The sequence below is a fragment of the Erithacus rubecula genome, assembly GCF_903797595.1.
Source record: "Erithacus rubecula genome assembly, chromosome: 9".
NCBI classification, from domain to species: Eukaryota; Metazoa; Chordata; class Aves; order Passeriformes; family Muscicapidae; genus Erithacus; species Erithacus rubecula.
Genome location: NC_136660.1, coordinates 28864993 through 28878702, shown reverse-complemented (window position 1 = coordinate 28878702; position 13710 = coordinate 28864993). Strand labels below are relative to the sequence as shown.

The following is a 13710-nucleotide window of genomic DNA, read 5'->3' as shown; positions in this document are numbered from 1 at the left end:
GGGTACTTTGTATTGTTGGTAAAGGAGAAAATGAGGAAGTGTGAAAGATGAGTCACAAAGCCACAGAAAGAGAAAATGTAGTGACAGCAACCACAGCACCCTCAGTGCCCCTGTGCTCCTTCCATAGCACCTAATGCAGCTTCCTGCAGCCTCCAGCAAGAGCTAAATTAGCTCACTAGTGTGGATCATGGTTAGGGATATTTATTCCAGCTGCCCCAGATGTGTCTACACGTCCCACTTATCTAACCAGCCTGTAATTTTAGTAAGCACAGTTATCCTGATCTTACACACTTGACTTCAGGGCTTGAATACCTAAGCTCCATCTCATAGGATTCAGGTGACTAAATTCCTCCTGAAAATATGAAGAAACTTGGCTGGTGTCTGTGGTGAGAATTCAGGCAGGAATCCTGGTATTGCTGTGTCACAGGGCTGCTCTCTGCAGGTCTGGTCTGCAAATCATTAAAATCCCCTCCTTAAATGTTGGGATGGGACAGATTCAAAGCTGGGAGAATAGAGCCCAGGCAGAGAATAACACAGAAACAAACTATTAAGCCAGAGTTATGAGCAAGGAGGGAAGACAGGACTGTGCTGATAAATTCTGACTAAAACTTTTTTCTGTAGGCAACACTGGTGTCAAATCCCTCCCCACCCAAACAACAAGGAAATGAAATACAAAATATAAACCAACTACAGATTGTTACTGCTAACTCTACTAAATGTAAAAAGTGGGGAAAGTGAAAGGGGAAAATCAATGGTGTGAGAAGCACAGCAATAAGTTGCTTTTAAATGTTCACTGCATCTCTGTGACCTCCTCTTCACCTAAATTTGAACCTGTGCTTATTCTAAATGCCACCTATCTTGTGTCAAATGAAAAATTTCTCCCCAGTAAACATACATGAAGAGAAGACATGAAAAAGAAAGTGACTGTGGGAAGAGTCATGTTGATGAGGGTAACTCTAGGAATCAAGTAAGAACTTGGCCTTGTAAAAAAGCAATATTTTCATTGTTCTGAGAGGGTTTCACAAATAACTTGGCATGCACTTTGAAAATGTCCTTGATGGTGCCCTTCTGAGAACAAGAAAGCAGAGGAGCTCACATTACAGCATCAGATCTGCTGAGCAACTGGTGCAGAGGAAGCACTGATGGCCACAAATCTCCTGTGTAAAATCAAACACAGACAATTACCTCGGTTATGAGCCATGGTGGTGTAACAGGCTGCAGCCAGCAGCCTGTCCAGCTGCTCCTTGGCACAGATCCTGAACAGACCTTGCAGTTGGTCCTAAATCTTCAGCTACTCCCCAGCCAGGAGCTGTACTGATTGCATTAAGCATTCACAGAGCTGCTGATTGCTGCCCTTTTCCTAGAGGTGTGGGTAGCTCAGCCAAATTGCCATGGACAGGCTGTCTCCCAGGCTTTCCCAGCAAAGCAGCATGAGTGGAGCTGGGATACAGTCCTGAAGAAGGGGAACATCCCCGACAATTGCCATTAGGAACAGAGCTGAATTAGCTGAATTAGTGTTCCCATCCTGATCAAAGAGAGAGAGGAACACCCAAATAAACCAGCTCTGCCCAGCCCAGACAGTTCTGCTGCACAAATGCACACCTGTGAATCCCTGTTACAGACCTCTGGTGTCCCCTGAAGAGTTTTAGAATGGGACAGAATTCAATCCTTTTACCTATCCACTCCTTTTACCCACCCTTCTGCATACTCTGTTATTGACAAGGCCTGCTGATAAATCCCCACTCCTTTTTTTACTGCCATTCTTCTCAACACACAATTTTTACATGTTTATCTGTGATTCCTTTCCCCTGCCTTTGACATCCTTTGTGCCCAAGCTGCTCCAGAGATGGACCAGAGCCCTGTGTACAAAACAGAGTGGATAATGGAGGACTACACTCTCATCCTCCCTGGTTTGTGCTTCCTCCAAAGCAGATCATTTCTGCCTGGTACAAACAGCATTGTCAGACAATGTTTTAAGCATTTAAGCCGATGAAGCAAAGATTAGCATCTCAGAAGTCTATTAACAAACTTAGGAGGGTTGTTTTTTTACCCAGTATGAGGGTTTATATATAATTAATGAAGTCCAAGGCTTGCAGTACATGCCTCTATCACTCCTGTATCACTCCTGTGTACAGCAGTTTATAAATTATTGCTATTATTGGTCCTTGCTGTTTGTCTCTAAAGAAGCTGGCAGTGAAAAGGAAGAGCTTTCTGTTCTTTTCAGAAATGAAGCCCCAGCACCACTCTTAGCACAGGGCTGAGCTCAGCCTTTTTCTACCTGTTTTACCTGCCTGAAATGGACATTCCCCTCTCAAAGTGTCTGACTTCTGCAGGATTGAGGAATCAGGGGAAAGCAGTAGGATTACTCTGAGAAAATAAAGAAAAATAATGAGTACAAGGAGGTCTGGAAGCACAGACCTGCCTTACCTCAGTCTTTATGCTGGAATCAACAGCAGGTGAAGCTCTGGGGACACTGGTCCAAAGGAGCAAGGAAATGCAAGAAAACCTCCCAAACTGCTTCATTTCTCAGAAAAATATTATCATTCTTCCTGCTCCTCCTCCTCCAGAAACAGCCATTTCAAGTCCCTGAGACAAACCCAACTGTTTTCTGTTGGTTTTTCTCCCTTTATCAAGCTCTGCTCCCCCAGCAGCACCTGCTGCAGTTCACACAGCTTGGAGGAGCTTTCCAGCTTCCTCCTCCTCCTCCTCCTCAACACCTCACCTTCTAACTCTGCTTCCCTCAGCCCCACTCCCAGGCATGATGAGCCTCCTCAGTCTGTTGTTTTCTTCCATTTTGGTGGATTGTTTGCCATATCCTGCTCAATTTTTTCCTTTCTAAATTCTTTCAATTCCCACAGCTCTTCTGGCTCCTCTCAGATGACAGAAAGCTCTGACAGGTTGATTTTTCAGACCAGCTGCCTGTTGATAAATAATGATGCAATATTTAGTGGATATTAACTGATTGCAGGGGAAAGCAAGCCTGTGGTGATCTGCAGAAAAGCAAGGCAGGGATCATCCTTTCAAGGCTCAGCAAAGGAGTTTTGTTGGATGATTAGCTCACAGCAGCATCTGCAGTGGAAGCAGTTAATAGCTGTATTTAAAAAAACCCTCGAACATAAGACTAAAAGAATTTTAAAATATCTGTTCCTAATGTTGCTAAGGAGACCTTTATTGCAGCCACTGCACTTGGTGTGCATTGATTATATTCCTCACAGGTAACATTTCTCTCTCAGACTACCAGAAACTGAGAATACTCCCACTTGTACAGGTGGTGGGAGTACACAGGCTGTGGAACTAAACAGCACTTGAGAGGAGCTTTACTCAATTTCTCAACCCTTAAAAATTTGTAGATATACAGTTTCAGCATTCCATTAACAGTTTCTGACCTTTGCAGATATCCCTTGTTTAATTCTGCCTTTTTTTTTAAGCAGAAGGGCTTAGGATCAGTGCTTAGGATCATTGTAATTGGAGTGATAAATGCAGCAATCCTATTATAAATTAAGGGTTATCATTCATGTGGCTGGTGGTTCATGTATTTGGAGCTCCCTCAGTAAAATCTGAGGAGTTTCAACACAGGGTATTAAAATAAAAATTGCATTGACTGCATTAAAGATTTTATTTGTCTTTAAGCTGAGCACAGTACCAATGGCAGAAAATGTATTGCTGGTGCTCATGTAGTTACATGGGCTGCTCTTTTCAAAAGCTTTTGAGAAAACTTTACTGATCAAAAGCAGTTAAGTTAAAATCTTGGCAAAAAAAGCTCTAAGTTTTTATTATCATATTCTAAGCTTCACCCATTCCAATAAAAATAAAATTATTTGGAAATATAGCCCTCACAGAACTACAGTTTCACTTTTTAGATGACAGTTTTCATCTTTCTGTCTTTTTAAAATTTTCATATTGATTTGGATTAAATAACCTTGCACGGATGACAAATTTTAGCAAAAATTATTCAGGAACCCAAGCTTCTTTAAGGCTTATTTCAGAGAAGTTTTAAATTTCATATTGAAAATATTTGCTCCAGTTTTTCCATTTGTTAGATGTAGAGCTCAATAAGTAAATTCAAATAGATGTGTATAGGCTGCATTTCAGGCAGCTGTGGTTTTAGAGACATGCTTCTTAAATTGGGGGAATAACTGAAAAGTTGTAGGCTGGTGGTGGGAGGAAATGCTAATCTGCTGTGATGCTGAGGACAACAAGCAGGTTCCTCACTTGTTTTAGCCTGCAGATTGGAATTTCACCTTCTCACTCAATTCAGCATCCTCAGCATCACTGAGTGTCCAGAAAAGGAGAGTGGAAGTTGAGCAGATCCAAAACTGACAAACATCCATGAGCTTTGCCTTCTGATGCTACAGGAGTATAGTTTGTCCAAAAAAGGGGAAATTGTTCTTCAGTTAAGAAGGAAGTTTGGAAGTGAACATGAAGAACCTTGATTTAAATTGCATTTCTGCCAGATATTTACATCTACTTTTACTGATCAAAATTTTAGAACAACTTTCTCAATTTGCTGATTTTTCTTACTATTTTTCTTACTTATTTTTGTTACTTTCTTTGTGTAGGTGATTCACTTAGCCCATGCAATATCTTATACATAAAAAAGTGTTAAAGAAATTGTTAAAAACTTATGGCCAGAACTCTGTGTCAAAGGAGTCACTGTGACTACAGAGATAATACAGTTTTCCAACTTGCAAAATGTTTGTGACATTAGGAATTGCTTCTGTCCTCTCAAATGTATCACTTCTTGAGTGTGAAACGTGAGGTTAGGTTTCTGGGTGAATTTAAATTTGGCCAATGTTTGTTTTGCTCTGAACAGTAGCAGCACAGACAGAGTAGTATGAAACCAGACTATTAAATAAATTTTAAAGGAAGAATGGCAGGAATTGTAATGTTATGCTTTCTCAGCTGAAATGTGTTACTAATGGTATTTACAGAGATTCCAATAATATAGCTATTTGTCTCACATAGTTAAACAAAGTAACTCATGTTATTACAAATAGGTAGCCCAAATTGATGAGTATATGTATTAAAATACAAACATATGTACATATATTAGAATTATAGTTCAGATATGATTGCAGTGATTATCATTTGTCATTAAACACAGTCTTGGGGATATCTGAAGAAAATCTACTTGAGTTTGTGCAGAGATATGTTGTAAAGGGAAAAAAACTATATGTGTATAGATTAGCTTTGGGAGACCACATGTATATTTTCTTTCTCTGAATACAGAAATATCAACACAGGCAGGGGAAGACTGTTGTGAAAACAGTTGTTAGTAGGAAGAAACAGAAATGAGAATATGTAAATAAATATTTCCATTTACCTACCCTGAGCTTCCTGCTGACAAAAGGTACTTTTCCCCTCTGATTTATTTACATCAAAATGCCTGATCTACCACTGAGTGCTTGCAACAAGTTACATTCATTTTAGCTTAAACTGCAGGGTTGAGGGGAGGAAGGGCTGACCAAACAGAAGGGAAGATGAAAGGATCTCTTTAGGCATCAGTTCAGCTGCACAGACACGTTCACAGATGCTGAGATGGACAGCTTTATGTACAGCCCTGTGAAGGGGCCTGAGAAGTCCAAGGAATGCCAGGGGGACAGGATACAGTCATGTCTGCACTTACACCAAACACATCTTCCCCATAAAATACATGAGCTGATCAGTAATTTCATTTTTTTTCCTGTTTTAATGGCTTGAGACCTCATATGAAATTAAGCAGCAAACAGAAACACTAAGGTGAATAACAGAAAAATCCCAGAATCTTCCTTCTCAAAGAAAAGTGCAATATGAGCTAAATTTTCTGAGATGTTCCCTCCAGTTTGGAGGGCTGGAGCAGGTTCCCTCAAATATTCTGTTCCCTTACTCCACTTCTCTGTCCAGCTGAGCCATCAGGATGCATGGGGGTGAGAGCAGCTACAGGAATGCAGGATTTGCCATGGCATGTCCCCGAGCCCAGGGCTGGAGCTGCTGAAATTGGATTACTGAGATTTGCAGTAATCGCTCTCCTGAGACCAGGACATGAACTCGGGCTGGGATTGTGGCAGTGCCAGGTGGTTCTTTCCCAGAGCAGCCCTTTCCCCCTCCTGCTGCAGGACAGAGAGGCTGATAAAGGGTCAGACACAGAGGCTGATAAAGGATCAGATATAAAGGCTGATAAACGGTCAGACACAGAGGATGATAAAGGATCAGGTATAGAGGCTGATAAAGGGTCACATACAGAGGCTGATAAAGGATCAGGTATAGAGGCTGATAAGGGGTTGGAAACAGAGGCTGATCAAGGGTCAGATACAGAGGCTGATAAAGGGTCAGACACAGAGGATGATAAAGGATCAGGTATAGAGACTGATAAAGGGTCAGACACAGAGGCTGATAAAGGGTCAGGTATAGAGGATGAAAAGGGGTCAGAGCTGATGAACAGTCTCTCTCTGAGCTGCAGCAGCTGCAGCCTAGCCATATGTGCAGCTCTGACTTTTCTGCAGGGGTGATCACTTCCAGCAGCAGGGAGAGAAGGAGGGAAGGGAGGAGGGAGGGAAGAGGCTTCTTGCCATGGCCTGATTTGGCAGAGCTTATCTGGAGGCTAACAAGACACAGCAAATGCTCCACAACCAGCAGCGGCCGGACACGACCAGCTACCTGTGGACTGATGCAGGGAATGTCACTTTTAATGAAGGGCAAGTGAGGCACAAACCCTCACAGGGACCCTCATCTCAAACCCCACATTCACCCCTGAAGTGTATTAACCCTTTAGCCGGTGAATCCCCGTGCAAACCAAAATTGCTCTTTAATGCAGTTTCCTGAAGCCTCTCCATCAGCCAGAGGCTGCTTTGGACTAATCCAGGAAATGAGCCAAGTATTAAAAAAAAATAATGTGAGGTTATGGAACATAAAAAACATATTGACCATAGTGTAACTATACTTGAAATGGATTAGGGGAAGTAGCTAAAACAATCTCCACTCTGAAAAAGATAATTTGGGAGCTTGCAAGAGGGCTTTGTGGAGGGTGGCTGCAATTCTAAGTAGAGATGGTAAATGTGCTTCAGAGTGTGTAAGGAAAAGGTACTGGAGTGAACGCTAAATGACAAATGTGATAATCACTGTCCCAAACATATCACTTTCTAAAGCTTAAGCAAGCTGGCATTTACATGAATACCACAAGTCAGCAAAGCAAATGCAGGAAAAAGTGAAATACATGTGACAAGTCTCACTCGCATCTGTGAATTAAGTAACAGTTTCTGGACTTAAGATGTAACAGCAGACAGGGAATAAAGGAAATCTTCAGTTTGCCTTGCATACTGGTAATATTAAAAAACCTGAATTTGTTATATTTACAATTAAAATAGCTATTTCTTTTTTTTTTTTTTTTTTTTTTTTTAATCTTGGAAAAGTTATCTGAGAGTTACAGTTCCTAAGTGGAATATGTTGTTTCATGATATTATAAAAACCAGAGTCTGTGAAGGATAGTAACAGAATCCCTAATTAAGAACCACAATACTTTAAGCTTGAGTATGATGAGCCTCTTGAAGTAAGTATCCAAAGCATCTTTACATTCAAAATGTTAAGCTCTTGATTAAACTAGCAGAACATACTTTAAAAGATAAAGATGAGCTTCAGTGAAAATACTGAGTTTGTATTTGGGCCAAACTAAATCTTGGATGCAAACCCTCACTGTCTTTTGTTTTGACATGTTCTGATCCAAAGTGTTTGGGCTCTTACCAAACAACACAAGTGCTGTACTTGTTGCAGGTAAGATTGCAGAGCTGTTCATAACTGACAATATCCTTGTTGTGAGACAGATTATACTAGATCTGAACATTTAGACACAGAGTTAAAAATCTCTCCTCTTTCAGAAGTGTTAATTTGGGGCATCCACATCTTTACTCAGACAATGCAGTTGTTTTGATTTTTTTCCTCCTGCTGCACACAATATTCACAGTTGCAAAGTAAATTCTGTAGTTTCTCATTGTCTCTGAAAATCAAGGGTTGAGTATCTCAGGTAGGATCCAAAAAAAGCAAGACATAATATGCACAGCCATCTTGAAAAAATAAGTCTTCCAGTGAGACATTTCTTGGATAGAAATAAAACCTAAAATTCTAAGTTGCCAACCTTAAAAATAACTAGAATTCAGGGAATGCATGTGTCATATTTTTCAGAAGGATAAGTGAATGCATGAATGCAATAGAGCCAATGATTTATTCAGACTGACAAAATGCTGCTGGTTCTCTGTAGCACTATCACAGCCTAATTATGATTGAGTCACCCAAACTGTATCTTTTTTCCAACAAAATTCTAAATGGGGAAATTTAGGTCATAATAGTGAAATATACTTGAGAGATTTGGAAATTAATATGGAGCCTCAAGCAATGGATCCTCCTCTGGACAAGAAATGGGCTCAGAGGGAGCATGAGACAAATTCCTCCAGGTGAATTGAACAAATCTCCCCAGGGACCAGCTAGAAACAGGGTGAGCTCCTTCTGCCAGCTCTGGGAGCAGACTCACAGTGCAACCTGCCCCTTCAAAGGCAGAATTAAAACAAACAAACAAACAAACAAACAAACAGTAGGAAAATCTCACCTGATCTGAAGTTCCAGTGTTTTTAAAGAGGTTTATACCAATGAAATGCAGAATTGTGTGATAATAATGTAACACTGTTCAGAACTAGAACTGGAAGCAGTACTGATCACTATGTTTCCTATATATATATATCTATATTTTGCTTTTTTAAACGTATCTTCAGCATTGGAGCAGACCAGCTGCTTTCTGTGCAGCATATCCTGTCTGAATTTGTAAATGCCTGAGGACAGTCAAAAGGAAAAGACACTCACCAGCTGTCTGTCACAGTGTAACTTCCAGCAATCTTTGTGTTTAATAGCCTTCAATGGATTGTTTTTTCCTCATGAATTTACCTAATCACTTTCTAAATCCTGTTTCATGCAGCACCATGAGAATGATAATCTAGTTTTGGTCTCTAAGAGACCAAAAATAATACAAAAACAATAGGAGGCCCAGGAAAGAATGAAATCATTTTGCCAACAGATATTACAAAAGAAGGCAACAATTCCAGTACAGTGATGAAGAAAATTGCTAAAACCACTCATTACAAAACATCCTGCCTTGAAAAACAATCTATTTAGACTACTTTGCAGGTCTGAAAAAAATAAAACCCACCCCATCTGTAATTGCCTTTCCAAGATTGTGATGTGGATGTTTCTTTCCTTGGTGCCACAACATGAATTTTAAAGTGTGCAGCTTTTCCTGTTCCTGCTGCCTGGGGTTGCTGAAAATGCTCCTAAAGCCCAGTGACCCTTGGATCAGACATGGGTGAGATGAATTGAGAAAATGTTCCCAAAGCACCACCACTCTTGGCTTAGAACAGGAAAATTGCCTCAAACACATCCCTTCTGTGAATTTATGCTACTCACTATTATCAATTATGGAACTCTACATATTTTGCAATCTTTGTGCACTGGCATTGTTGAAATTTCCCACAAAATGTTGGAACTAATTCTGACTTAGTGATTTGCTGCCATCATGTACTAAATTGATTTACAAATGAAAAGAGTATTTTCCCTGTTTAAATACAGGTAAAATATCCCTTTTAATAAACTATTTCCTAGTACTTTTTAAAAAGATCAGTATAAATATGGACTTTTTTATTTTACATGTCTTGAGTCCCATTTAATAATTTCCAGCTATTCAAGGAGTAAACAGTTGAGTACATTCTAGAGTTTAACAAAGCTCTGTGCAACCAGGGTGAAACTGGTGAAACTACATAAACCTTTCTATTCATCTAGACTTCCAGAAAATGCAAATAAGACCTTCCAAATGGAAGCCAGAGTAAAGTATGTTCTTAAAGGCCCTTTTTAGATGACATTAACATGAATCTTCTTTTTTTCCTCTACCTGACAAATTTAAATATTTTTTATTTCAATCCTATGTTATATAACATTTTTTGCACATTTTGTATTCACGTTAACACATTTGCTACTTCCTTCCATTCTCTCATTCCCATTGAAAATGCTAAAACATGCCTGATTCTTGCTCCATAACGTGTCTTTTAAGATAACAGAGCTCCTGTTGAAAATGTTCCTGGGGAAGAAGAAAAGCCATTACTGAGGTGAACATTTCAGAGGGCCTTAAGCTGCCATCAGGTGCACAGAATGTGCCAAATTCCCTATTCTGCTTCTCTAACAGAAGAAAATACTCAATTGAGACATCTGCAACATGACTTTTTTTTTTTTTATCCTCCTGCTGTTCCTCCTGACCCAAAAGCAAGGCTGCTATTGCCTTTTTGAATAGATTAGTCCCTTATCTGAAAAGCCATTTAGTTGCAAATCCCAAACCTTTCCATTATTACCACGTGTGCCAGTATTAGCCATGGTAAAGGCCCATAACAGAGCAGCTCAAATGTTGGACTAATGACCCTCTGGTATTTCTATAGAAGGGCTCTGTTAAACACCCAGGCATTTCAACTTTCAGTCACAAGACCCATAAAAAATTCATACTCTGAATCTCTAGTTTCAAACCACAGCACTACATCATTAAGAGCTTTTCAATCCTCCCACCCCACACACTTTGTGAAGGGGGATGGGGAAGAGAGCTTTTATCTTCTTGGTAATAAAATTTCACATTTTCTTCTCCTCTTGTTTGCATTTTTAAGCTGTTCTGGAGGTTGGGGATAAAAATAACCAACAATGTGAGCATGAGTTTTCTTTTATTCTATTAAAACATAACATAATCTAAGAACATTTAGCTAGGTATTTAGCTAAACATAAAAAACGATGTGAGAAACAAGCTTAATCATTTAAGTATTTTTTTCCTCAATTGCAGTTGCCTGTCAGAAATCATTTTAATTTCAAGACTGAAAGAAAAGACTACCCCTGACAAAGGGAAGCAGCTGGAAAAACAGTGTACAGCTGACGTAGTACATTCTCCAGCAGTATATACAGCTTTGATCTGGCCTTTAAACGAGTTTGCTGGATTAGAACAACAGGAGTTTCTTTTGGATATATGTTTATATTTTCTAGTAAAAATATGGTTATTTTCTATGACAATTCTGTAAGCCGAATTTGAATGGATCTTCTGAGTTAACCTCTCAAAATGTAAAAAAAACCCTGTTTGTGTTATAACATGCTTTTTCTGTATGCTGTAGCCCTGCCTCATGTCACGGTTCTTCTTTCTATCTTCCCTCACTGATTTTAAAGCAGTTCTGTGATGTCCATCCTTCCTGGTGCCCAGTTTGCTGGGCTGTGCCTCCTGCACAGAACACATCTGTCACTTCCCAGGCTGGGCAGTGAGATTGGAACACATCTGTACAGGCTGGGCAGTGAGATTGGAACACATCTGTCACTTCCCAGGCTGGGCAGTGAGATTGGAACACATCTGTACAGGCTGGGCAGTGAGATTGGAACACATCTGTCACTTCCCAGGCTGGGCAGTGAGATTGGGACACATCTGTACAGGCTGGGCAGTGAGATTGGAACACATCTGTCGCCTCCCAGGCTGGGCAGTGAGATTCCTCTTTTCCTCTCCTCCGTGATCTCATCGAAGCCACAGCTTGTCCCAAAACAATCCTCTGTCCTTGGCTGTCCTACCCACAGGACAGCAGCGCTCTCATACACGCCAGAGGCTGAAATACCATGCAAAGCTCTCAGCTTTTATATTTTTTTTCTTTATGTTCCTCTTCTCCACCGGATTCGTTGGGTTTTTTTACCTCGTGTATTCAATGATGACTTTTAAGCACAAGTAGATAGCTGAAGGGGACGGAAACATTTATATCTTATCGCCAAGAATAGCAGGGCTGGATAAAATGTCATCTAGGCAGGTTTTTTTGGGGTTTTGTTTTGTTTTCATAATGTGCTAAAAGCATCTCTCATCAGCAGGAAACGAGAAGGTTTCTAGGAAGTCACACAACTCCCACGAAAACAGACTTTATCTCATCGCCCGTCTCCGGAGCAATTCCACCGAAACCATCCGCATGCACCCGCCGATTCTGGGAGATGCTCAGTGTCCTTTTCCACCGACAGCGGTGCCTTCCCACGGCCGTGCCCAGCCCGCCTCCTCGGCCCCGGCACCGGGACTCGGCCGCGGCGGGAGCGCGCCGGGGGTCGGGACTGCGCCCCGGGAGCAAATCAGGGCAGCGGGTACCGGGGGCGGGTACCGGGGGCGGCCTCGGGAGCGCGCCCCGGCACAGGGTCCCGGGGCTGCGCTGCGGGTGAGGGTCGCCGGGAGCGCGCCCTGGGAACGGATCTGGGGAGCGCACCTGGGGCGCGCGCCCCGGGCTCGCTGTCGGGAGCGCGCGCCGCCCCTCACGGCCGCGGGTGACCCCGCCGCGCGCTCCCCGCCCACGCCGCTCCCCCCGCCGCGCACGCGCCCTCCGCGCCGTGACGCCAAGGAGACGCGCGGGGCGCCATGACGTAACCCGCGCGGGTCGCCAATCGGGGCGCGGGGAGGGCGGGGCCGGCGCCGCTGGTTGGCGGCCGCCGCCGTCCCGCCCCGCCCCGCGGCCGGCGCGGGGGGGACCCGGATGAGGCGGCCCCTGGCGGCCGCGGCCGTTAAACGCCGGTGGGGCGCGGGCGCGACCCCCGCGATGGCGGCGGCGCGGTGAGGGCGGCGCGCCCGGGGCAGCGCGGAGGCCCGAGGATGCCGCTGCTGTACGTGATCCTGCTCTCGGCGCTGGCCGGCTGCTGCCTCACGCTCCTGCTGCAGCTCCTGCTCCTCTACAGGCGGAAGCCCGAGCCCCCCGGGGCGCACGGAGCCTACGGCGGCATCGTCTACGCGCGCGTGGCGCCCGAGCACGGCCTCAGGGAATACCTGCAGGGCGCGGAGCCGGCCGGCGGCCCGGCGGCCCCGGAGGCAGCCCCCAGCCCGGCCCCGGCCTCTGCGCCCGCCGCCGCCCCGGGCCCCGAGCCCGGCCCCAAGCAGCCGCCGCCGCCGCAGCCGGAGCCCCCTCCAGCCCCCTCCTCCCGCGAGGAGACGTGCCACTTCCTCAATGCCATCTTCCTCTTCCTCTTCAGAGAGCTCAGGGACACTGCCCTGGTCAGGGACTGGGTCATCAAGAAGATCAAGGTGGAGTTCGAGGAGCTGCTCCAGGCCAAGATGACAGGGAAGGTGCTGGAGGGGCTCAGCCTCAGGGAGGTCTCTCTCGGCGATGTCCTGCCTGTCTTCAAGTCCGTGAAGCTCATCCGGCCGGTGGCCTGCAATGAGGAGGGCTGTCCCGAGGAGCTGGGCTTCGAGGTAGACCTGGAGTACAATGGTGGCTTCCACCTGGCCATCGATGCCGACCTGGTGTTCGGCAAGTCGGCCTACCTGTTCGTGAAGATCTCCCGGGTGATGGGGAAGCTGAAGCTGGTCTTCACTCGCCTGCCCTTCACACACTGGTTCTTCTCTTTTATGGACGACCCCGTGATAGTCTTTGAGGTGAAGTCTCAGTTTGAAGGGAGGCCCATGCCTCAGCTCACTTCCATCATAGTGAACCAGTTCAAGAAAGTAATTAAGCGCAAGCACACCTTACCCAATTATAAAATCAGGTGAGTTGTCCTGCGTCCTCAGCCTTGCTGTGGGTGGTGTGCAGCAGAATTGCTGTTTTGCTCTTAATGTGCTTTTAGCACGGTACATTGCTTGTCTGCTGGCAGAAGCTTTCTGTGAAAGGATCATTTTCCGTTTTTAACAGGTGAAGAAGCCATTGCTCAATAACGTTGTTACGTGCC

At 43.9% G+C, this 13710-nt stretch overlaps 1 protein-coding gene across 1 annotated transcript in view; it reads left to right on the top strand.

Annotated features, from left to right (window-relative positions):
* The first annotated feature begins 12498 nt into the window (after positions 1 to 12498).
* The window catches only part of PDZD8 (PDZ domain containing 8), a 49877-nt gene continuing 48665 nt past the window's right edge, over positions 12499 to 13710 (top strand). Inside the window, exon 1 of the mRNA XM_079312609.1 lies at positions 12499 to 13530. Coding sequence (XP_079168735.1) covers positions 12644 to 13530 — 887 coding nt within the window. The 5' untranslated portion in view covers positions 12499 to 12643. The remainder of the gene's footprint in view (positions 13531 to 13710) is intronic.